Source organism: Eptatretus burgeri, chromosome 17 (assembly GCF_056783735.1).
Source record: "Eptatretus burgeri isolate ZD-2024b chromosome 17, Ebu_testis_v1, whole genome shotgun sequence".
NCBI classification, from domain to species: Eukaryota; Metazoa; Chordata; class Myxini; order Myxiniformes; family Myxinidae; genus Eptatretus; species Eptatretus burgeri.
The window spans coordinates 1,733,139-1,759,575 of record NC_140977.1 but is presented as its reverse complement, the minus strand read 5'-3'; the positions used below and the strand labels follow the sequence as shown (position 1 = coordinate 1,759,575).

The window sequence follows — 26,437 nt, the reverse complement described above, 5'->3', positions numbered from 1 at the left end:
ATTTGAGTATCCGGATTTGGATCTTCACCAAAATCTAATCGATTGGTCCTTGTGACACACCCAACCTGTCCACCAAGTTTTGTTTGACTCCGTCCATCACCTTTTGCATCCTGCTCACAAACAGACAGACAGACCGAGACCAACAAACAAACAGGATTGAAAACATAACCTCTGTCCAACTTTGGTGGTTCAGGTAAACATAGCTCGATCTACCTCTTATAACTGTGAGCAGTTATGAGAGGTAAAGAACAATGACTGTTCCAATGACAATGCCATCTCACGCCGCCCCTTCCAAATGACGAAGCCATCACATACAGCCCGTTCCAATGACAATGCCATCCTATTAGGTCATTTTAATCAAACGATATTTCTTATGTCGCGTCAATCCCAAAACTGCCACGAAGTGATTTCTATGTAGGCGCTTACAAAACTGCGAGCCACAAGGAATAATGTTGGATAAGTATAACGTGATAGTTCATTCACATGGTTTGGCAGCCATGTTGAATTGAAGGGAAACCTTTAAAAACCTCCTTCTCCGAAAGCACTTAACGGATGATGTTTCCGTTATGAAACTTTTATCACCATGGGTATTCGATAGTATACTTAAAGAGCAGGTTTTGGGTCGCTGATGACTTCGCGTGATTCGAAGGTTGTAAGCACATTAATAATCGTTGGGTATTTATTTTCTTACATTTGAAACTCAAAATATGCTGAAATTAACGTTTAAGTCAAAACTTTTGTCAGTGATCAAAAAACAGTCCGGAAGTTACCGAAGATGCTATGACGTCATGTTCTCCGAAAACTTCGTGAACATTCGGAATCAGCGTGTAAACAATGGCGAGATGCGAATCAGAGTGATTTCAGCGGCGATGAAATTGAGTGTTTTCATTCCGATATTGCCAAGGACGAGTCGGAGGATGATGGGAATTTATACTATGGAGTTTCTGTCCCTGAGCCATATAAATTTGAGCCACTTGCAAGTGCCAGAAAACGGCCTATTTCGTGTACAAGTGGCAGGACTGACTGTCCGGCAGTTCACACTGACAGACTCCACCCGACAGATTGGTTTGTAGATTTTCATTTTCTTGTTCAATGCATAAAATAATGTCAAGTTTGATTCGTCTGTGACTTGATATAATTTTTTTTTTAACCCTTTCGTAGCCTGGTGTTGGCTCATTGGTTAGGGTGGAGCCTTGGGATCCTCGGGTCCTGAGTTCAAGCCCCGTCGGCCACTGAATTAATACACCAGGGGGTTGACTCAGCATGTCATCCTTCCGAGGTCGGCGAAATGAGCAGCAGTTCCAATGTGTGTACTGGTAGAGGGGCACTGCATCAGCGACATAGTCGCGCTTCAAGAAATTATAGCTACCCCGGCAGCTAAGCTGCCATACGACCACCACCAACCCTCTAGTCACTCAAGAGTCAGAAATAGAATGAATCAATAATGGACCCAAATATATTATACACCGTAGCCTTGGCATTGAAGTCTTTCTGACAGCAGAGCTTGACCCCAGCGAAAGTGAACAGTCAGAACAAACCCCAACTTTCAAGAGACTGTTGTGGCATATATATCTATAATTCCAGCAATCAGTGTGTGTGTGTGTGTGTGTGTGTGTGTGTGTGTGTGTGTGTGTGTGTGTGTGTGTGTGTGTGTGTGTGTGTGTGTGTGTGTGTGTGTCTGTGACCGCTGGTCCGATCTAATTGAAACTTGCCAGGTATATTGCTGGGGCCCTGTGGATGTGCCTTTTTCAAGATTTGATATTAATCGGACAAGTGCTTCCCAAGTTATGGCCATTTATTTACCAACCAATGACAGGACACGTTGCTGCGTAGGCGTGGCCGATGGCGAAGAGATTCTCAGCCGCGTTCTCCATTACGGGTCACAAAGTATGGACTTTGTGTATTCTAATAATTTCTCGATTTCTTATGCGCATTTATAGATAAACACAATGCCCCAATCCAGTTGTCGTTTACGAGAGCGAAGGAACAGACTGTGTAGTTGTTTGAAAGTGTTTTTATTTTTATTTTTTTTGCACGTACGTTTTTTTTCTTTTTCTCTTTTCTTTTCTTTGTGTTTTTCCTTGCGATGACATTGCGAAATGGCAAAATACGTTGGCGCTAATTGAATAATTGGCCATTAAAACTAAATTGCGAATAATCGTAGGTGACAGTGTGAGAAGATGAAGCAGGAGCCAGCTGAGGAGGAGAAGGCTGAATAGTGGGCACAGAGTCACGCTTCAGCAGTTGTTTTGAAACCGAGCTTACTCATTGCGTTGCCTTCGTAATCCTCGGCTGTGAAATGGTCACCACAAATGACAAGTCTATCCAAAGGGTCCTCTTTACCCATTTTCTTTGGGGGAAAATTCGCCCGTTTTGTTTGTACAAATGTTATCCACTCCCGGCGAAGGTTTGATTCCTTTGGGAATCGGTAGGAGCGATTGTTATGATGATATGGTAGGTGGTCATATTTAAGCCATAGTTGAATATTTCATCAATAGTCAATAGTTGTGTATTAATCAGCTGTCAGGATTCAAACCTTGCTTTAAAAGTTCCATGTTACCCAACTGTTTTTGGACAGCGCCCAACTGTTTTTGGACAGCGCCCAACTGGTTTTTGGACAGCCTTTATCACCCTTCCTGTGGTGGCGTGTCCTTAGCGTGCCCTTGGAGGGAACTGTGAAACTGTTCCTTCAGTGTATGCTGCCCACACATTCCTATTCTTAGTCATCACTAGAGTTTTGCCTTTGTTATCAGCAGGTGCTAGTGTAGGAGTGTAGGAGGCTTGGAAAGTCGTTAGTTTGCAAGAATTGCATATCTGAGAGTTGTGCAGGCGGCTTGGAAACTGTTGGGTTGCATATCTGAGAATTGACCGATTCAACTTCCCCTCGGGCCCCTAGGGAGGGGGGAAAGAAGCCCAATGCCACATTTATTTCTTTATCCCTTAGCACACACTTTTAGTCCACATCCAGTTCTGCTTTTGTGTGATTATATATATATATATATATATATATATATATATATATATATATATATATATATATATATATATATATATATATATATATGATGGTTTTGAAGCATAATCTCAATGTGATTCGGAGGCGCCTGACTGAAGGGTCACTGAGTCACATTCCGCATGCGTGTGGCCTTCGGAAATAAAACGTGTAATTCGAGGATCCTCATCTGACTCTGTCATCTTACTCGGCCGGGTGGAGAGTCATAACAATTGGCGACGAGGATGCGATTCGACTGATGCTGGCGGTGTGGACAGTGGGACTCCGCTTGGTGTACAGCGATCGCGAGGGTTCAGCTCAAAGGTATGTGACGATCGCACGTAGGGCACCTAAAATAGGGAGCCCCAGTTAGGCGAGTGCTGTACACTTGGTGGGCAGCGCCCCGCCGGACGCAGCTCCAAGATCTGCTCGAATCAAGAACTGTAACGGTAAACACATATGAGGTGATTCGAATGCGGTTTGTCTGAAGAGCACAAAGGGGGGGGGGGCTGGCAGGCAGTGTTTGTGGAACCTGGAAGGGTAGAGGATAAAGGTATCCATGTGAAATAAGGAGGGAACAGGTTGGAATCCTGTACCATAGAGAGGGAAGGTTAGAGGCCTTCATTGGGATTTGAGGCTTAAGGCAGTTGTTTGAAAGGGATTTCGGTCCCGACGTAAAAGGAGAAACGATTTGCAGCTATTAGGCGGTTGATAAGATAAGAACAAAAGATGGGGAATAAATCTTCAAAGAACGAGAAGATACCAAAAGGAACAACATTGAAAGTTATCAGTGACAAATATGGAATCGATAACGTAAAGGGAATACAGGACTGGGTGAAGTGGACCGCCGGGAGAAAAGATCCCTTTCCGCTGACTGGATCCTTAGATCGAAAGATATTGTGACGTCCACGGGACTTGAACAGTCCCGCCAACGTAGAATGAGCCGAAACGATGGAGGCGGTTTATTTATTTATAACCCAAACATGGCGGTTCTAATCGCTCTACCGCAAACGGGACGAGGAAGGTGGCACGAGTCACTTTTCACTGAGTTGATGATGTTTATTTGTTTTTATTATCACCAGAAATAACAAGACTCGGCAAGAAGAGGGATCCGGGGCGATTCGACGGGATGGTGTGGGATCGGGCGTGGGGAAAAACACAGAAAATTCCAATGAATATACAGTTCTCAATCCCTCTAAGGCGCCAAGCGCACACACACACACACACACACACACACACACACACACACACACACACACACACACACACACACACACACACACACACACACACACACACACACACACACACACACACACACACACACACACACACACACACACACACACACACACACACACACACACATACACACACACACAACGTAGCTATTTCTGGTGGTCAGGCTGGACCGTGGTGTGGACGCAACTGTCCCTGGATCGGCGTCGGACGAGCTGGCCTTGCTCTCCTCAGGGGGGGGGGGGGGGGGCAGGAGAAACCGTGGTGCTGTCGATCTCCTGGTCTTGGCCCAAGTCCGCTCACAGCCGCCAGGGAACCAGCTCCGGCGCCAAGCCGCGAGCAGGAGAGGGAGGCTGGTCCGCCCGCCGTTCGACCCCGTACTCTGAGTCAGCAGAACCCCAGAGCCAACCAAGGTGAGGCACGAGGCTCAGCAAGGCTCCAAGACACGATCAAGAACACGATCGACTCAGCACAACAACAAGGACGCTCTCTGCCGCCACAGGGAACCACACCAAAAAAACACGATCTTTTTGGTTGTAATCTTCTTCCTCTTCCTTTTCGACCCCGAACAGAACCTTTTTATCCTTCGTCCTCGTCACTCCCAATTGAGCCCTTTATTGGCCCACCGCCATCGCCTTCCGCCAATCATGATCACGGGGCGGAGCCATCCGCTGCACTGTCCTGTGACGTCACGGCCAGTCTTCAGAGAATACCAAAAGGGGTTTACGCAGACACACTTACCCTATCCCGTGTCCCTATCCAATTACGTGACATTTATCATTTCTCCCTTGAAGAAATGAACATTTACTAGACAACTTATCACCACTGAATTGCTACTTATTACATCGAGATCCTGGTAAACTCGAACAGCATGGCATACCTAATTAAACATCCTAATTACCCTTTGAATGCATACCCCCCCCCTGAAACGCAACACTGCCCCCTCCTCTGTACCGCAGCTCCTGCAAGGTATATCACAGGCGCTACCGTACCAGCCTTAACACTTACTGACTCACACCTAATTAACCTAACAAAATAAAGTAGGAGGGCAATGGGCAGCGAGTCGCAGCTAACTTACCTATCCTGCTTAATGTACTACCCCCTTATGGCCTTATCCTCACCTAAACAATCATTCGTTTTTTTTTTATTTTTTTATTTTTTATTTTATTTCATGAGAGCACTGAGCGAAGTTGCACTCCATCTTCTAGATCATCGCTCTTGCCCAGCACTCTTCCAGTGATCTGGGGAGGGGAAACAAAAGGTTCCACAAAAACACAACACTTATACTTTACATTCCTACTCTAAGCCTTAACGACACTATTCACAGGATATTTACACTTGACCGCCTCCCCAGTGGATGCTAATAGACCCAGCGTTACCTGGGGAGCCAATTTTCAAATTTGCTTGCCCCAAAATTATGCGGACATCATGCCCTTGCTGCACCTGTCAAGTTGTGCGGGATCGAGTGGGACTCACACATCTTCACAACACTCACACCATGGTCATCATCACATTTCTAGGTCATGGTCCTCATTTTAATCATGCAGGCTGAATCCCGTCGTGGCCGTGGGGTGGGTTACCACAAGATGATGGGGGCATCTCAGGTGCAACCATGCCCACAGGTAAGCTTTAGTCCAACCCGGACGTTTCTCCGCCCCGCTCCCTTTGATTCCCTCCCCCCTGGTAGCCATCAGCTCTAATCCCGTACAACACTCTGGAAGGGGTCTCACTGGCTCCTCTGGCCTTCCTGGGTCGCCAAGGTCCTACCCGCCTTGGTCGCCCAACCAGACCCTCTCCCAGTTGCCTCCAGACACTGTCACCATGAGCCACCAGGTGGTGAATCGCCTTGAAGGGGGTCGCAATTCCCGCTCACCGTGAACTTCAGCAATCCCTGTGGACAAGCACATCATCCCCACCCACAAAACCCACATGACTCCCCCACCCCATCGTCCTTACATGTGACACCTGCATTTCTAACACTTCACCGACCATGACCTTCCCTGTTACCACACCATGCCCAATAAAAAAACAATGTGTGCACCATACATTTCACTTCTTCACTGAAAACAAACTCACACAGCACTTCTCACCCGATCCACGCACCAGCCATTGGACAGCCACTCGTGCCCGCTTGTCACTCTAAAACCCAGCAGAACTTACAAACACATGCCAATTTTCCCACAATTCATTTTTTTCCACCAAAGGAGGGCACTTCGCCACAATCTCAGCAGCCGAGCATGGCCGTATATGCTCAGCCCAATCTAGTCTCCCCGACCCCCGACAGTGATCTCCGGACCCAACCTATGAAAGGGCATCTCGGATAGACCTGGCGGTTCAGCAGGAGGATTCACCCTCTCCGAGTCTAAAAGTCTATTGGAGGGTCCCTCCATCGCCGGGTACCGGCAATATCGTTGCATGTGTCCTCTTCGCCCGCACCAGAAACAACTCCCCATAAAAGGCCCCCGTGGGTATCGGTGTAATGTCTCTTCCGGTTCCGGACCCCCTCGGCCATAACCGAATTGCTCTTTTGGCTGGGCTGGACCCCGCCGCTTTGGCGCATCAACTACCGAATTACCCCTTATCAAACTTAACAGTTTCTGGCAAATTTCCTGAAACATTTGGGTAATGCCAATTTCTCCCAGCCCCCCTCCCTGATCCTGAATCTCCGCCTGTCGGATCGTCACCGATGGCCTCTCGGGAACCCGACCCGGCCGACTCCACGAGGCCAGCCTGGCCGCGCACTCGGCCACTCGGTGAACGGTGGGTGGATCCTGTAACTCCACTAGCGCTCGGACCTCAGGGTCAGGAAGAGCAGCTAAAAATTTCTCTAGTGCCAGTCTGTCCCATGCCTCCACTGTAAGGTCCCGATACGCGATCCTGACTGATTGGTAAATGTCCTGTGCCAGCTCCTGCACTGTCTCACCCGGCTTTAATCTGCGGTGCTGGAGCTGGGCCCGCACCAGATCACAGTTTGCCGCGAACCCAAACCGACGGCTCAACGCCTCGCAAATGTGGGAGCTGGTCAACATCCCCTCCATGATCACGTTTAACACATCTGCGGCTGGTCCCCGCAACGTTGCCACCAAATTCCCTGTACGTTCCCGCTCATTCCACCCGTTTAGTCGGGAAATGCACTCAAATTGCGTCAGAAAAGCTTCAACGCTCCCTGACCCGTCGAAATTTACCAGGGGGATCACTTTTACGGTGGCCCGCTTCTCAGTTTCTTCCTTGTCCGAATCCAGCCCAGGGATCAAACACCCTTGTGGCTGCGTATCCAATTTCGGAGCCCACTGTGGCCAAAGATGTTTTGTGGTGAGGGTCTCATGGGTCAATTTTGCCTCCTGTTCCAAACGTTGAATGGACCGATTCACCTCTTCCCGCAGGATCTTCTGGGCCCGCACAACCTCCTCCAAGACTCCGTCGCGAGTTTGTAGCTGCTCCTCAACCAACCCGGACACTCTACTTACAAAAGACGGCTCTACCAGGCCTTTATCCAAGACTTCATCTTGGCTCATAATTTTATCTTGTTCGTCCAAACGAGCCTCCAATCCTTTTACCTCCTCCGCCAAATTCATCCCTTGCTTCCTCAGCTCTCCCCACTCTTCAACTTGCAGCTGCATACGAGCATTCACACAGGCACGATGACGTTTCAGGCTTTCATCCACTTTATCAACCCGAATGTTCGTTGCATCAATTTTATCTACCAATTTTTTTCGTATATTTTCCCCCTCCAATGTAATTTCTACCTTTGTTTCCTCCAATCTATCCTCGAATTTACTTTGTATTTCTCCCAATTTAACATCTACACACTCCTGCATCTCAGTTTTCATTTTCTCCATCTTTTCCCCCAATTCATCCCTCATTAAATCAATCCGTGCACCCAACTGTACCCCCATTACCCCCAATTGATCTGTCATTTCTGCCCTCTGTGTCACGAATTGATTTTCCATTTGTGCCGTCATTTCTGCCCTCTGTGTCACGAATTGATTTTCCATTTGTGCCGTCATTTCTGCCCTCTGTGTCACGAATTGATTTTCCATTTGTGCCGTCATTTCTGCCCTCTGTGTCACGAATTGATTTGCCATTTGTACCGTCATGTCCCCTATTAAACGTTCCAACAGTGTCTGGATCGTCATCGCACCGGTTTCCGTTACGGGCGATGAAGCACGGTCCACGCTCGGAATGGGGGAGGTTCCAACCCTACCCCCATCTCTCCCCTCTTCCCCCGACTCTCTGCCAGACACGTGGCCTTCCTCCTCAAACATCTGCACATCCGCCATGGTGCAGAAGTCCCGTTTGCCGCCAATTAATTTAAATTTGAAAAATCCCGCCAAAATTTTCCCGCGCTCGCGCGCTTTTCTGTAATAATTTTATATTACAATTCGTGGCGAGATTTTAATCCTGGTATATAATTTAGAGGGGTTCGAACATCCAACACCCTGACACCAATGTGACGTCCACGGGACTTGAACAGTCCCGCCAACGTAGAATGAGCCGAAACGATGGAGGCGGTTTATTTATTTATAACCCAAACACGGCGGTTCTAATCGCTCTACCGCAAACGGGACGAGGAAGGTGGCACGAGTCACTTTTCACTGAGTTGATGATGTTTATTTGTTTTTATTATCACCAGAAATAACAAGACTCGGCAAGAAGAGGGATCCGGGGCGATTCGACGGGATGGTGTGGGATCGGGCGTGGGGAAAAACACAGACAATTCCAATGAATATACAGTTCTCAATCCCTCTAAGGCGCCAAGCACACACACACACACACACACACACACACACACACACACACACACACACACACACACACACACACACACACACACACACACACACACATACACACACACATACACACACACAAAACGTAGCTATTTCTGGTGGTCAGGCTGGACCGTGGTGTGGACGCAACTGTCCCTGGATCGGCGTCGGACGAGCTGGCCTTGCTCTCGTCAGGGGGGCAGGAGAAACCGTGGTGCTGTCGACCTCCTGGTCTTGGCCCAAGTCCGCTCACAGCCGCCAGGGAACCAGCTCCGGCGCCAAGCCGCGAGCAGGAGAGGGAGGCAGGTCCGCCCGCCGTTCGACCCCGTACTCCGAGTCAGCAGAACCCCAGAGCCAACCAAGGTGAGGCACCAGGCTCAGCAAGGCTCCAAGACACGATCAAGAACACGGTCGACTCAGCACAACAACAAGGACGCTCTCTGCCGCCACAGGGAACCACACCAAAAAAACACGATCTTTTGGTTGTAATCTTCTTCCTCTTCCTTTTCGACCCCGAACAGAACCTTTTTATCCTTCGTCCTCGTCACTCCCAATCGAGCCGTTTATTGGCCCACCGCCATCGCCTTCCGCCAATCGTGATCACGGGGCGGAGCCATCCGCTGCACTGTCCTGTTACGTCACGGCCAGTCTTCAGAGAATACCAAAAGGGGTTTACGCAGACACACTTACCCTATCCCGTGTCCCTATCTAATTACGTGACATTTATCATTTCCCCCTTGAAGAAATGAACATTTACTAGACAACTTATCACCACTGAATTGCTACTTATTACATCGAGATCCTGGTAAACTCGAACAGCATGGCATACCTAATTAAACATCCTAATTACCCTTTGAATGCATACCCCCCCCCCCCTCAAACGCAACAATATTGAACACAGTGAGTAATGCGCTGACAGAGGGCAAAGCAGGAGGCCCGAAACAAAGTGGACAACACTGGAAAGCGTTGGCCGCGTGGCTAATGGAGTCGCAAGTCGAGACAGAACATAGGCGATTCGGACTAGAAGGGACTGTGAACCAACGAAAAATGCAAGACGAGGAACGACAAGGGAAACTAAAGCAAGCGCTAGACCAGCTAACGGAAGTTAAGACACAGGGAGAGAACAAGCAGAAGGAACTGGAACAAGCGCTAGCGCAGCTGACGGAGGTCAAGATACAGAGTGAGGAGACATGAGAAGTTGAAGCAAGCGTTAGCTCAGATAGCAGAAATCAACGACGACGTGGACCGAAAGACGACAACACGACTTGGGATGACAAAAGGAATTTACCCCGTCCTTGGGGTGGACGGAGCAAGAGGAGGGACCGACATTCACCAGTTCCCCATGATGCAAGCAGCAAGGGGAGGTTTGGTTTGGAGATCATGGACCCCACAAGACATTAGAGGAGTAAAAGCTAGCATGGAAGAACGCATAAAGAAAAACCCAAGAAGGACAATTCAGATATTTCACGACCAGATAAAAATGCAGGGGGCAACCAGGACGGACATAGGGTTTATCTACACTGTTGTGCTGCCTAGCGCGGTTTGGAGCTCGCGTTCGGCAGAATGGGGCATCAAACGAGAAGGAGAGGAAGATACCACTTTAAACCGATATTACCCAGAGGGAGCCGACCGAGAAGCACAGACAGTGTACAGGGGTAGGATACAAACCCTGATGGAAGAACTTGCGGCGGAGATGGCCCCAAGGGTAATGGATTGACAGGCAATACAGGATGTTACACAGAATCCCAAGGAATCACCTGCAGAGTACAAAGCACGACTGTATGAGCAGATCGAACTGCACTCGGGATTTAATAATATAGCACAGACGCCCCTCCATTTCCTGAACACTATGTTTGTAGATGGACTGTGCGACGAAGTAAGGCGAGAGGTGAAGGCGGACATGCCAGGGTGGATGACGGCTGGAGTGGATGCCGTGTTTGAAAGGGCGAGACAAGCCTGGCAGATTCTAAGAGAAGAGGAACGGAGGGGAAAGAAAGATGCCAAAGCTCTGGTTGTAAGAAACCTCGAATTGAAGAGCCGTAAATACGAAGAGAGGGAAGGAAGGCCTCACTGGAACAATCCAGATTGGGAACTCTGGTATGAAGCTGAACGGGACCAGCGGAGGCCTTGGAACCGAGGAAATGAGCCGCAAAGACAGGGAGAATGCTTTAACTGCGGTAAATACGGGCATTGGAGCCGGGAGTGCAAGGCACCGCCTAAACAACAAGGCTGGGGCTCACGGCCACCGCAACAGCAGGAGAGACCAATGGCGCCCCCTAGAGAATATGAGAGGCGAGGGGAAGTAGCGGAAAGAAACTATTGACATGAGGACACCGTGGTGGCTCCGCAAAGAGAAACGCGGAACGTAAGGGAATTGACCACGACCTTAAACGTAGAGGGGAGACAAGTAACATTCCTGGTAGACACAGGGGCCACCCGGTCAACACTAAAACAAGGAGAGATAAAGAACCTGCCACTCTCAGGCGAGTCAGTGAGTGTGGTGGGGGTTTCGGGATGGAGAGAGGATATCCCGATTTCGGACAAATTACGAATTGAAGTAGGTGCCCTGCAGGGAGAACATGCATTTTTGGTAGCTAAACACACCCCGATGAATTTGTTAGGAAGAGATTTGTTGTGCAGAATGGGATGTACGATAACGTGCAAGCAGGACGGTCTTCATAGATGCTCCGCTTGCATTGCAAGAGGAAGTAATAACCCTCATGATGATGACTGAACTCGGACCGGTAGTTTATTGGTTGCGAATTGTGTCACAAGAGGGGAGAGATAAAAAGACTAGAGATTGGGAAAGTGAGAAAAGATTGCGGGATGTAGAGGAATGGTTGCATAGCAACGACATTGAGTTGAAAGAAGTGGAACTGCCTTTGCACTGTACGGTCTATTATGACGAAACAGGGCAGGACTTTGATTACTCGGATAGAGTACATGAAGAGTACGCCGACACACGCACTTTAATGACAACCGCTTTGTGGATCGGAAAAGAGGGAGCGGCAATGGAGGTGGAACTAACCGCCAAGGAACATGAGCTAATGAAGCACAGAGGACTTACTCCGCACGTCTCAATGGCGGTCAGTAAAGGACATAGTGCCGGAGAATTGGGAAGAATGATGACCAGATGGAGATGTGCCCCGGAACCACTAGAAAGGGATAGTGAAACCCAGAGCACTTTACAGGCCAGTCGACGGGGGGATGGATGGAAGGTATGCTTGCCTGATCAGATTTTGACATGTATGCTAGAAAGACATGAGATGAACAGCGAAAGGCCCTGCCGCCAGGCCAACAGAGAAACGAGAGCGGAGGAAAGATTACAGGAAGTACCTGTCGAACTATGGACACGACATCCGAATGATGTGGGCAGAGTGCTAGCTGCGACGCCCGTGTCCATCCAGATAAAGGAGGGGATACCCCTGCCTCGAGTGGCTCAATACCCGTTGTGCAAAGAGGCAATAGAGGGGATCGCTCCGGTGATAGCATCGTTACGCGACCAAGGGGTGATAATACCTACTAAAAGCCAATGTAACACACCAATCCTGCCGGTGTAGAAGCCCGGGGGAAACAAATGGAGGTTCGTACAAGATCTGCAGGCAGTGAATAAGTGCGTGAAAGCGTCCTTTCCCGTGGTGCCACACCCTGTTACGATACTGTCAGGGGTGCCGTCCACTGCAATGCACTTTTCCGTGGTAGATTTGTGCTCGGCGTTCTTTAGCATACCGCTAGCCAAGGAGTCGCAACACTTGTTTGCCTTTAGCTACGACGGACAACAATACACCTGGACTGTACTTCCACAAAGGTTCTGTGATAGTCCAACGCTCTTCTCGCAGGCTTTGAAGGAGGACTTGGAGGACATAGAGCTCCCGGAAGGATCAGTAATGATACAATATGTGGACGATCTATTGGTATGCTCGGACAATCAAACGAAATGTGAAACGGACACTGTAGCGCTGTTAACAGCTCTCGCCCGAAAGGGCCACAGAGTCAGCAGACAAATTGCAGTTCTCGCAGCCAAGAGTGACGTATTTGGGACATATCCTGGAGCAGGGGCAGAGAAGCCTCGGAGCTGAACGGGTGGAAACAATCCTAGAGCACCCAAAACCCACAACATTGCGACAATTACGGCGGCTCCTCGGGATGACGGGGTACTGCCGGCAGTGGATACCTGATTATGCGGATCGGGCGCGATCACTGTACGACATGGTAAAGGAGGCAGAGGGGGATAAGATCTCCTGGACGAATGGTGCGAACAAAGACTTTGAAACATTGAAGCAGGCCTTATCAAAAGCACCAGCATTGGGGCTACCGAACTATGATCTCCACTTCACCTTATTCGTTCAGGAAAGAGGAGGGTTCGCCCAAGCAGTGCTGACGCAAGAACACGGAGGGAAGAATAGGCCGATTGCGTACTACAGTAGTCATTTGGACCCGGTCGCCGCCGCATATCCCGGGTGCTTACGGGCAGTAGCAGCAACGCAATACGCAGTAACCGCAACAGCGACGCTGGTTTTGGGTTCTCCGCTGACCGTGAAAGTGCCGCATGAAGTGGCGGCGCTGACATGGCAAAACAAGACACAACATATATCCGCGGCACGAGCAGTTCAACATGATTTGGTACTTTTGCAGGCAACTAATATAACGATCGAAAGATGTTTGCCACTGAACCCAGCCTCCCTAATGCCAACGGGCGATGAGGGAGAGGCACATGTGTGTGAACGAGTGCTGGTGGAAGAGACAAAGGCTAGGCGCGATCTACAGGAAGCCCCGATCGAGAATGCGGAATTGGAACTGTTCGTAGATAGAGCGGCGAGGAAGAACCGATGGGGGAAAACGATCGCTAGCTTTGCAGTATGCACCACAAGCGCCACCTTGAGGAAACAATTGCTACCAAAGGGATTTTCAGCCCAACAAGCTGAGCTGGAAGCGCTAATATGCGGATGTGAGCTGGGTGCGGGTAAGACATTGAACATATACACAGATTCCAGATATGCCTGGGGCATCTTACATGACTCCGCCGCCATTTGGGCCTTGCGGGGCTTTAAGACGTCCTCCGGGAAGGTTATTCGACACGGGGACCTGATCAAACGGCTAATACGAGCAGCACAAGAGCCGCAGCAGATTGCAGTGATAAAATGCAAGGCTCACACAGGAGGGACAGATGAAGTGTCAAAAGGCAATGAAAGAGCAGATTTAGCAGCAAAAGCAGTGCTCGATGAGGAGGAGGCGAACCCACAACCAACAACCGAACTTTACGTGGAGCAAATGGTAGACGGCCCACAAACGCAAGAACAGCTGAAGGACCTACAGATCTCTGCAACTATGGAAGAACAGGAATCATGGAGGGTGAAGGAGGGTGCAAAGCAAAACACACATGGAGTATGGGTGGATGAGCGAAATAGACCATTTGTACCCCGGATATTGCTACCGTGGCGAGTCTTCACTGCACATGTGCAGGGCCATATGGGAATAAAAGGAGTGACGGAAATTATTCGTCAAACCTGGAATGCCCCAGGCGTAACGACAGCAGCAACAGAGGTGGTTAGCAATTGTGCGACCTGTGGTAGACATAATAGGAAGTATGCCGCCAAGAAACGGGGAGCACACCCACCCCCGTCTGGACCGTTTCAACACCTACAGATGGATTTTATAAAAATGCCGGCATACAAGCATCACCAATATGTGTTGGTAATTGTGGATATGTTCTCTAAGTGGTAGAGGCCTTTGCCACTACCAACCAGGAAGCTGATACGGTGGCCAAACTGCTTTTACAGGAAGTAATTCCGCGATTTGGGATTCCAACACTACTATCCTCGGACCAAGGAGGGTCTTTCACGGCAAAAGTGATGGCAAAGGTAGCCGAAGGCTTAGGTATTAACCAGAAACTACACTGTCCGTACCACCCTCAGTCAGCAGGGGCAGTGGAAAGGGAGAACCAAACTCTAAAGCGGACGCTTTCCAAACTCTGCGAGGACCAGTCAATGCCCTGGCCGGACGTACTGCCGATAGCACTCATGAAAATGCGAGCAACAAATATTGCCACGAGGGGGCTCTCGCCCCACGAAATAATAACGGAACGTCCTATGCAGTTACCGGCCTCGGCTCCACCAGATATGGGAGATTGGGATTTGTCATGTATGACTGATGGAATGATGAAATATTGCAGGACACTCACTGCTACCATTAGGACTTTTCACTCGCAGGTACAAGAAGCGATGCCGATACCTGCTGGAGACCCGTTACATGATTTCCAACCCACTGAACGAGTTTGGGTGAAAGAGTTCCTGCAGAAAAACGCCCTGCAACCCAAGTGGACCGGACCCAACACTGTGCTTTTGACCACGCTCTCGGCCGTCAAAGTGAGAGGTAAGAGTGCATGGATACACCACTCACACTGTAAACGAGCACACAAGGAGGCCGCCGAAACTAGGGAACCGGAGGAGGTAACCCCAGCAGAGGTTCCGGCAGTGTCTGATTCAGTCTTTTGTGAAGTGAAGTGATAGTGAAGACGACGACGAGGTGGAAGACGTGATATCTCTACAGGGACCCACTCCACCGCCACCAAACCAAGACTGAGCCGGCCCGGCAGGACAGGGTGAGATAGTGCGGGAAGGCCCACTGCGGGCAGAGCCAGACGCACTGCCAGACCTGGGACCGGAAGACATAGACAACGGAGACCCTGGGATACCGGAGCTAGAGCCAAACACCCCGCCAGACGCGGAACCGGAACCTGAGCTGGACACCCTGCCGAACGTGGAACAGGCAGGTTTAGACGACAGGAACATTGTAATACCAGAGACAGCGACAGGACCTTTGACGACACAACATGCAACTCCTGGTGCTGACGCTACTCCTTTGCGGGGGCGGCCTGTCACTAGACAACAAACTGACAGCCTCAGACCCTGGGAACCATACACGCCTCCTACACCTCGACCATGAAAGGGGAAACGGGAGTGATTTAACAACATGGATACAACGAAGCAGGAGAGAAGTACCTAGAGGAAAGGAGACAGCAAGTAAATATGCAAATTTTGGGACAACCCATAACAAGGAGTTAGACACAGTAAGAGTCTTTTCAGTTAACCGCACCCAACCTTTTTCGTCAACGATTCCACACCCAATAGACCGAAAGGCACCACTGCTCCGACTTCAACAACTCATAGAAATACCATGCATCCTAGCAGATGGGTCTAGTGACCTGGTAGAACGACACAGGAACTTAAGGCCATCATATGGTACTACATGATAGCGGGGTGGGATCTCTTGGTAGCTCAACAAGTAAAGAAACAGAGAGGACAAAAGGGGTCCGACAACAGACAAGGATATGAATGGGGCCAGCACGCGAGTCTGACAACTAGAATTCCACAAGTACCAGATAATGCCTGCCTGAAATATGCCAGTTGGCATACGTTTGCCACGTTCTATGGAGCAACCACACAGCATGGAGTATTTGGATACACTTTGATGTACGCAGACAGGGGCCGCGAACAAGGCCCCCGAATACCTTTGTAGCCCTAACCACAGAGATAGCAAACATTGAGAACCGGAGTGAGTGCTGGGTGTGCCTTAAACCACCATCTGGCCTCATGACCGGACTTCCTCTTTTCGTGCTACCATTAACCATCTTCAATCATGTAACCGGACCAGTAGAAGGACTCGAAGCTAAGACCTCAGCCCATGGTTATACACAACGGGTCTATGCAGGGAAAAATCTGAGTGCCAATGTAATGGTGGTGCCATCTCCCCTATGGGTAGAAAACACCAGGGGAGCGGTCTGTTTTACAGGACAGGGAGCAAACAGCATGGGGAAGTCAGAGTGCGAGATTCAACTTCCCCTCCCGAAATCGGCTGACCCGGACACCCAGGTAGAGGAGCAAGTAACATTCACAATAAAAGCAGCCTTACATCATGACAAAGGAATGATCCCGCCAAAAGGCATTCACTTAGTCTGCGGGGACAAGGCTTACCCCTACCTACCAAAAGGGTGGGAAGGGAGTTGTTATTTAGCTTCAGTATTTCCGGACAGCAGGATTAAAACCACTTTTCACCACACCACCTCACAACCACGGTACCGCCGCAGCGAGTCAGAAACGAGGGATCCAGAGGGATGGGCCGTTGTATCAACGCGCTTGGGGGTTATCAAAGGCACCTGGTGGGAAAAGGCTATTGGCCTTTTCATGCCACATGCTGGTACTACTATTAATAGCATTAGGCTAGATGAGCTTTCGCAACTTTTGGAATATTTAGGTAATGTAACCATGGCTTACTATACAGAATTAACAGATATGTTAGTATCAATGCGCGCTATGGCAATGCAGAACAGAGTAGCTCTAGACATGCTTCTAGCGGAACAAGGAGGGGTATGCGGAATGATTGAAGGAGAATGTTGCGTCTGGATTCCGGACCCGAAGGACATAACTAATCGTGCGGTGGCCTGAATTAAAAAGGTGGTTGAAGTTCTCACTAGCAATCGAGTGGAACGTGAGGAAGTTTACGTATGGTGGAAGTCGATCTTCCAGGGCTGGGGAGGTTGGTTGTAGCGCCTAATAGGGTCAGTGCTTTTAATCATCGTAGTGGTAATTTCTGGGGTGTTTCTAATCAAACTTCTCATTACCATTTGTCTGAAGAAATGCTGCGCAGCATCACCCCTCACCCAGGCCATTATAATAATTAACAGCGAACTCTCTGTTGAGGACGACTCGGCCAGTAATGGGGAGGGGGACGACCAGGGCCTTCAGGGGGAACCCCAGGTAGGCGTCATACACGTGGACCAAGGCCAAGGTCGACAACCATTCCTCTTTGTTGAAACAGATAACTAACCCAGGAGAGAGTGCGTGTTGTTTTGCCTTCCAGTGCAAGATGTGACTCCTGCGCTGGACAAGCTTACACCCGTGCCTTGAGTGCTACTTTTGCTACTTGCTTATGTAGAATTGCTTAAACGATAGTATGACAACTGCTGCTAACATAAAACAGTATTGCATTTTAATATGGTGTGGACTTAGCATAGAATTTACATACTACAGCTTAAGTGGAGACATGTGGCAGTAGGCAGGACAAAAGAGGGAAGACAAAAGGTAACGGAAGCTAACCTGAACCACCGGCAGTTGGGGACTTCTCATTTGGAGAATGTTGATGGCTATCCATGGCATTCATAAATCCCATTTGGCAGGCGCGGGGGCCTAGGGGTAGCTGCTACAGGAACCAAATAGGGGTCCACTCGGTTGGTATCAGGTATGGCTGGGTATGGTCAAATATGACCAAGGAGTGAACTGTTATGATGATATGCTAGGTCGTCATATTTGAGCCATAGTTGAATATTTAATCAATAGTCAATAGTTGCATATTAATCAGCTGTCAGGATTCAAACCTTGCTTTAAAAGTTCCATGTTACCCAACTGTTTTTGGGCAGCACCCAACTGTTTTTGGACAGCGCCCAACTGGTTTTTTGACAGCCTTTATCGCCCTTCCTGTTTTTCTGTGGTAGCGTTCCCTTAGCGTGCCCATGGAGGGAACTGTGGAACTGTTCCTTCAGTGTATGCTGCCCACACATTCCTATTCTTAGTCATCACTAGAGTTTTGCCTTTGTTATCAGCAGGTGCCAGTGTAGGAGTGTAGGAGGCTTGGAAAGTCGTTAGTTTGCAAGAGTTGCATATCTGAGAGTTGTGTAGGCGGCTTGGAAACTGTTGGATTGCATATCTGAGAATTGACCGATTCAACTTCCCCTAGGGCCCCTAGGGAGGGGGGAAAGAAGCCCACTGCCACATTTATTTCTTTATTTCTTTATCCCTTAGCACACACTTTTAGTCCACACCCAGTTCTGCTTTTGTGTGATATATATATATATATATATATATATATATATATATATATATATATATATATATATATATATATATATATATATATATATATATATATATATATACATATATATATACATACATATATATATATATATATATATATATATATATATATACATATATATATATATACATATATATATGATGGTTTTGAATCATAATCTCAATGTGATTCGGAGGCGCCTGACTGAAGGGTCACTGAGTCACATTCCGCATGCGTGTGGTCTTCGGAAATAAAACGTGTAATTCGAGGATCCTCATCTGACTCTGTCATCTTACTCGGCCGGGTGGAGAGTGATAACAGCAATTACCCGTTTTCCAGCCATTTTCGCAAAACATGACGACACATGTACGAGGCATGATGTACAAATATCCAAATAACTTTGTTCTACAATAATTCAAAATAAAAAGGATAATATAGACAATTGCAAGCTCAAAAAAAGTGAAAGAACGGCCCACTGAACTGGACACTTCTTCAATGAGCGAGTGAGCTTCCGCTTTGTTTTGGAGAACGTGACGTCACCATCCATATATGGAACGCGGCTGTTTTATTCAACAGCCTCGAGAAATAACAACTTCGGAGTTAAATTTCATTAATTTTCCCAATAGTTAGGCAACCACAATAGTTTGCATCGAACTATTTAATGCACATATAATCATATTGATAAATTTTCAGAACATGTTTGGTGACCCGCAACCTGCTCTTTAAAGTTTCGCATCAATTAGTTCAGCGGTTTGATCGGAGTTTTTTTTTTTTAAGGTTCAAGCTTTAATCGAATATAGCTGACAGACCATGCGACCTATGATGTTTTAGCTATCAAACTTTATTTAGCATGGGTAGTCGATCGTATATATGAAGATTCGCATTGATCGGTCTTCGGAGTTGAGTGGTTTCGGAGAAGAAGATTTTTCAAGGATTTGCTTTTTCAATCTAATATGGCTGCCCGACTGGATGACCGACGATGTAAATTTAAAACCCAAGTCACACTGGGTAGTCGATCATATCAACAAAGTTTTGCATTGATCAGATAATGTTTGTTTTTCCATCCAATATGGCTGCCACACCACTTCACCAATGATGTCATCATTATCAAATTATGCGCCGCATAGTCAATTTCAAATTGTTTTATTTTATTTCAAAAACCATTTATTTCCATAGTTGCCAATATAAGTAGAGTGAAACAAAAATATACGAAAGTAATACTTCCTGAACTTGGAGAACTAAGAAGGATACAATCAAAACAACACATGCAGAAGCAAATCTGAAGGCATATTCAGAAGCCAAGGCTTGTACTGATATATCTACGGACTAACAATATAAATGGCAAACGATAAATTGGACCAAAACTACCGAATGGCAAAGAATGAAGGAAAAATGGTCAAGAATACTGTGAATAACAATAACAAGAATAAACGGTTAAAAAGAATGAAATAACAATAAGGCGAAGACTTACAAGAGTGAATAACAAATCAATGAGTAAGAAAAGAAACTTTCAATAATACGAGATCAAATTTGGTTGAAAAGACGACGTAAACCGTCCCACAGATGACTGTGCGTTTACTGCTGCATCATTTCTATTCCAAAGACGTGGCTCTTAGTAACGTACTGTATTCTTAGAGTATGATGTGTGAGTAAAAGGTAGAAACAAGTTATCTTGTGATCTCGTGATACGAGTTTGTTGATATGCTTGTAAATGAATATCGCTGTATGTAATTTACATCAAAAAGTGTTTCTGTTTGTTGTTTTCCTGTTACTTTTTCTTGAATGAGCAGTGCCATTGCAAAGCTTCAGGTGTTGATGTCCTTCCAGGGGAGTGATTGTTATACCATTCTACTGAGTGCTCTGTTACTTCTCTTTACTAGTATTTTTGTCCGTTTGTCATTTTCTATTCTAAAGAGTTGTGGTCTTTCCCTGATTGGTATCAATCTTGTCACCTCTATTTTGTTGGCCAGCTATTCCTCCAGTCTTCACTGCTTATTATTATTTATCATTCTTGTTGTTTTCCCTTCTGTCTGTGGAGGTGGCATTTGGCTTGGCCTAGCAGGTTGGGATTGTTCTCTCTCCAATGGTCGGTCCGCATTTTCTCTGTTAATACTTGGTCTCTGCCTCTGGACCTCTGGTGCAAAACCGCACTCCAAGCTTTGGCTTCGCTGCATAACCCTTCTACGTGCCATTATTATTATTATTATTATTGCAGGCATTTAGGGTAAAGTCAACCCACGTTCAAAAAATTGTTCACTTTAAACAAACTGAATGCACATGCAAAAAAATAAAAATAAAAAAATAAAAATTAAAAGTTTTATTACCTTGTTCTGTCCTTATGTTGTCTTGACGACAATGCACATTTCCCATCACGTTTCCGGGAGACATTGGGGCCCTCGTCCCTGCAGTAATCTTGGGTGTATGTATCAACAGTCCACGGCTATCCGCATGTTGTTCTGTGTCCGGTGAAAGGATCTCATCAGAAAGAGCACATTCGTCGTCAGAGCCATCGGCGCAGACTGGACCCACCGGAGTATCAATTACACACTCACTGGGAGTCGAAGGCGCAGTTACTTAATTTGAAGTCGAAGCAGAAGCACTGCAACTGAAGTAGATGCTCATACGAGGTAGTTTTGCGTCATTTCCTCCGTGTCTGCTTTACGCCTGCACTTCTGAGCGCTGCTCAAATGTTTTTTCATCATGGAACTGGAACATACGCCATTAACAGTATGGTGATGTCACACGCCAGGAAATGGTAGTATGTTTATTTTTAAGTAGCATTAAATTATATACATATTCTTTTTTGAAACATATGTGTCCAGTTGTGAAACATATGTGTCCAGTCCAGAAAATAATGTGTACACTTACAAAAAAAAACTATCATGACCACTATGGGCTGATGATTGTGGGCCTGGCACCGAGGCACCAATGTAAACCTGGCCCTGGAGATGAGCTGTTCAAGACATAACCATATCCTTCAGTCAGTCAGGAAGTCTGGGGGTCCATTCACATTTTCTCGATTTTTTCCCCCCTCACTACTCCGAGGAAGTTCAATGGATGGTTTTGTAACCAAGCATGATATGGATAATTCATGATGTCTATCCCAAAAAATAATGCAGCCCTTTTTTTCAATTTCCATCCAGGTGGTGAGATGATGAACTGAAAATGTAATTACGTGAATATCACGTTCAATCTTACGATAATGGAGCAAACGTGGATGTCACCAAAACTCCAAAATTGATATGTAGAGGAAATATCACCACCTTAGGTAGTAAGCTGGTATGACAAATAATTTTCCTTTCTCTTATGATATGGAGTACATGTTGTGATTAATAAAATACTTCAAAATGACAAATATTAAAATATGCACTTTCACGACTGTGCTGCACACAGCACATTGCCCACTGAATGTAGAGTGGGAGTGCCTGCTAGTGATAATAATTTTCTATCAAATTATATTGAAAATCAACTTTATAATCTAATGCACCCAGACTACGACATTCCTCCACCGGGAGACGAGCATCGGTCCCACTTGGGACTATTCGTTATTGAAAATGTTTGCTTTGTCGGGGTGGGGGCCACGATGGCTATCTGGGCTGTTCCACAGTAATATGCTACATTTAAGGGTCTTATTTTCAGGAGCTATCACAGAATTCCTAAAGTATCCATAGAATACCACTAACATGTTTTTAGGTGTATATAAATGTACATATATACTATTTATAGCAAAACCGCTATTGTCCTAAAATTAAAGCGTGCAGATAAAATTTTATTCACTGTGATGGGAATAAATCTGTCTTGCGTGTTATATTAAAAACTAAATAGATTTACCAAGAGTTTTATATGAACACATACGTTTTTGATTGAGACTGGTTGAGATTATATGTGTAAAAAGACTTTACTTATGATATCCCACACCCTGAATTTGCCAAAAAATATACTTTAATGTGAATGTTGGGGGGTTGAAAACAGAATAACAAACGTTACTAGCCGAAACCCCGTCACAGACGGATTCCGTTCATTCAACCACCCTCACCAGTTCACCTATACTCGAGGGACATGGACTGAACAGGGCGTGCTTGCCCCCGCCTACTCATCCCCCACCCCTGCCCCATCCCCCCGCCTTCAATTTGCTTACCCCCGCCCAAAAATTTAATTACCCCAGCCCCGCCTCCGCCTCTTCACTCCGCGCACGCGCGCGCACGCACGCGCACGCGCACGCACGCGCACGCACGCGCACGCACGCGCACGCACACACACACACACACACACACACACACACACACACACACACACACACACACACACACACACACACACACACACACACACGTCTCTTGATTCCCCGCCCCACTTGCCCCCGGGCCCCCGCCCCCTGTCCACCCCCTCACATTCAACCCTGCTGAATTCACCCCAGCCCCCACCCACTCATCCCCCCCCCCCTCTCCCGCCTTCAACTTGCTTTCCCCCGCCCAAAGATTTGCTTACCTTGCCCCCCGCCTCTTCACTCCCTGCCCCCGTCTCTTCAATCCTCTCCCCCGTCTCAACGAAAAGTATTTATTCTGCTTCAGAGTTGAAAGTTGACTATTGCCACTATGTGCGATGCACTCTTACAGGTACGAAGTTTCTTTCAGTCCAGGTCACAGTACTGAGAAAAACATGACGCGACCGCTCGGAGGAGCACAAAATTGGTCCTTCAGTATTAATATATAGAAGATACAATGTTTCTTGTTACATTTTTTTGTGTCAAATTCACATTCTGAGGTAGTCAGCATGTGCAGAAGCTATTTTGCAGACGCTATTTTCGAGGAGTGGAATTACACCTCTCAGCAGTGACGGTCTGTCGACGACAGACGTAATGACGTCAGCAAATGACCGATGATGTCATGACGTCCTGACGCCTCTCAGCGGTGACGTCACACGTCGCCATGTAAACTAATGTAAAACGAAAAGTGTATATTCTGCTTCGGAGTTGAAGTTTGACTGTTGGCACGATGTGTGATGCACTCTTACAGGTACGAAGTTTCTTTCAGTCCAGGTCACAGTACCGAGAAAAACGTGACGCGACCGCAAGGAGGAGCACAAAATTGGTCCTTCAGTATTAATATATAGATGCTATCTCAGGGCTTGCATTTTGACGGGGCCGATCGGCCTCACCCCCGTGATCAACCCGGTGGTCGATTTTCAGGGGGTCTTTTTATCGGCCCCGTAAAATTAAGCTGTGAAAAAAAGAAAAGAAAAAAAAAAAAGCTAAGATTACCTGTATGGCAAAACAAAACACCTTTGTTCAACACCATTGGTCTCCTTTTGGACGCGAGAAACGGACAATGACATGGTTGAAGCCATCTCCACAGATGAGAATACTGTTGTGTTGGACTTATCTTCAGGTAGCTCAGGGGATGAATCTCTTTCACAATTATCTGATGAGTCTGATGATAGTGACTTTTGGGGGTTTCTGCCTGAAGATTTACATCAATACTAAACCTACTAAAGTTAATTAGTATTTGGCAGAATGTACTGAACACATGTATCTGTTATGTTATTGGACTGGACAGAGAGATAGTTGCAGATAAATTAGTTTTGTTGAGACAGAAATGCATCAATAAACTCATTAAATTTGCAACTGTTCAGATTTTTTTTTTTGGTCATTCAGCTTTGCAGCGAATAAAGTTTTAAATTTGTTACGAGAATAAATATTTTGACATTATTACTATGTGACTGGTGGATCCAGGTGTGGACATTCAAGTACAACCTACATGACAAGGTAATGGCAGTGAAAAGTCAAGATTTATCCCCATGTATATGTTGAACACAGTGGGCAAGTCCAGGGGGAGAAATGGGTTGGACTTGTGTACGTATTACTTGAATGGTCCCAGTTCAATGGCATACATGTAATGTATTGTACCGGCACATCATTCATGCAAATTGTCAGAACATTTGTCATTACAGGTAATAATCCACAAAAAAAAAATAGTTTTAATACTTTTTAATGAAAAGGATTGTGGGAAAGTACTGTGCTTGAGCAGGAAGTTCTTTTTCTCAGAACTTTGTGTTTGGCCCCAAGAAGGGCCGTTTTAGGTACATTTTGAAATTACATAGTTAGGATTAGGCTCAGTTTAGTCAGATTCTTTGGCAGTTCAGTTTGTACAGACATTGGTCAATTTGGACCACATGTTAAAACAATTTACAAAAACTAATTCACAAGATTTTGAAGCAATTTCAAAAAATAAGCCCCGTGGGCAAAAATCAGCCCCCTCACCCCACATGACGAGGCCGATTTATCAGCCCCGTCCTATTTTGAAAATGCAAGAACTGCTATCTGTCAATTCGTCATGAAAGAAACAAAAATGCTCAAGCTGCACAACCTTTAAAAATACGGTGTTGTTATTTTTGTGATAACATAACAACTTAAATGACAAATGTGTAACAAAGGATAACATTAGTGGCAAGTCCATATCGCCGTAAAAGCTGTACAACAATCTGGCTTTCCGATTGCGGTCCAAAGTCACGTTTGTTACAGAAGGCTTTGAGCCAGTCAGAGGTCGTTTAATAATCATCACCACGAGAGCCTACGATATATATATATATATATATATATATATATATATATATATATATATATATATATATATATATATATATATATATATATATATATATATATATATAACACAAGGAAGAATAGCACTTCTTGACCACAACCTAAAATTAATATTCAGTTGATTAGAAAAAAATAACTACTGTGGTAATGCCAACAACTTGAATGTCAATGTAACATTTGTTACATTTCTATTAATAAAGACAGAACACCCCATCAATAAATTGTGCTGGGTTAGATTATCTTCTTGCTGTTGGATTCCAGTAGTGGAGGGTCAGTCTTTTATTTCCCCTCATTTGCAAGATAAACTGGACACACTTAATGTGGACTATGTATGTAACACAATGGTTACACATTACTGTGGAAAGGCTCACCTTCACTATATGAACGTACGTTGTGCGTCTCCATCCTGGGTCCATATCTGTGTGAAAAGGTCATCTCTCTTCGACCATCCTTCATCTCTCTTTTACTCTCTTCGACCATCCTTCATCTCTCTTCTTCTCTCTTCCACCATCCTTCATCTCTCTTTTTCTCTCTTCCACCGTCCTTCATCTCTCTTTTACCATCCTTCATCTCTTTTTTTTCTTTCTTCCACCATACTTCATCTCTCCATTTCTCTCTTCTATCATCCTTAATCATCTCTCTTTTTATCCCAAGAGGGAGCATGTCTCCTCAACCTGTGATACCAAAACCAATTGATTCTCTCCTGTACTTTCTTCTTCTTCTTCTTCTTCCCTCGAGCATCATTCCATCACCCCCCCCACCCCCCCTCCCAAGATGTATCCTTCCCACATTCCACATCCTGTCACATTCTGCCATGTTGTTTACCTCCGACCTTTTCACTGCCACCCTGTCCATGACGTGTGCATGTTTTTACATGTACTCACCATTTTAAAACAATTTGTTTCCATCATTAACAACAACAAACAATTTCAAACACAACACCGACGTCACTTCATGTATTTAGGCACATCTGGTGACTTGTGC

General features: G+C 46.4%; 1 protein-coding gene across 7 annotated transcripts in view; it reads right to left on the bottom strand.

Moving 5' to 3' along the window:
* LOC147009079 (uncharacterized) overlaps positions 1 to 26,437 on the bottom strand; it is a 143,714-nt gene that overhangs the window by 12,313 nt on the left and 104,964 nt on the right. Inside the window, exons 1-3 of one of the 7 annotated variants that reach the window (XM_085862704.1) lie at positions 25,825 to 26,191; positions 21,405 to 21,558; positions 21,177 to 21,308 (exon numbers count right to left, since the gene is read on the bottom strand). The exons of 5 other annotated variants lie outside the window; for them this stretch is intronic. In XM_085862704.1, the coding sequence (XP_085718830.1) occupies positions 21,177 to 21,240 (64 nt within the window). In that variant the 5' untranslated portion in view covers positions 21,241 to 21,308; positions 21,405 to 21,558; positions 25,825 to 26,191. Of the gene's footprint in view, positions 1 to 21,176; positions 21,559 to 25,824; positions 26,192 to 26,437 lie in introns of those variants that run through there. One more of the 7 variants, XM_085862703.1, reaches the window with a different exon arrangement.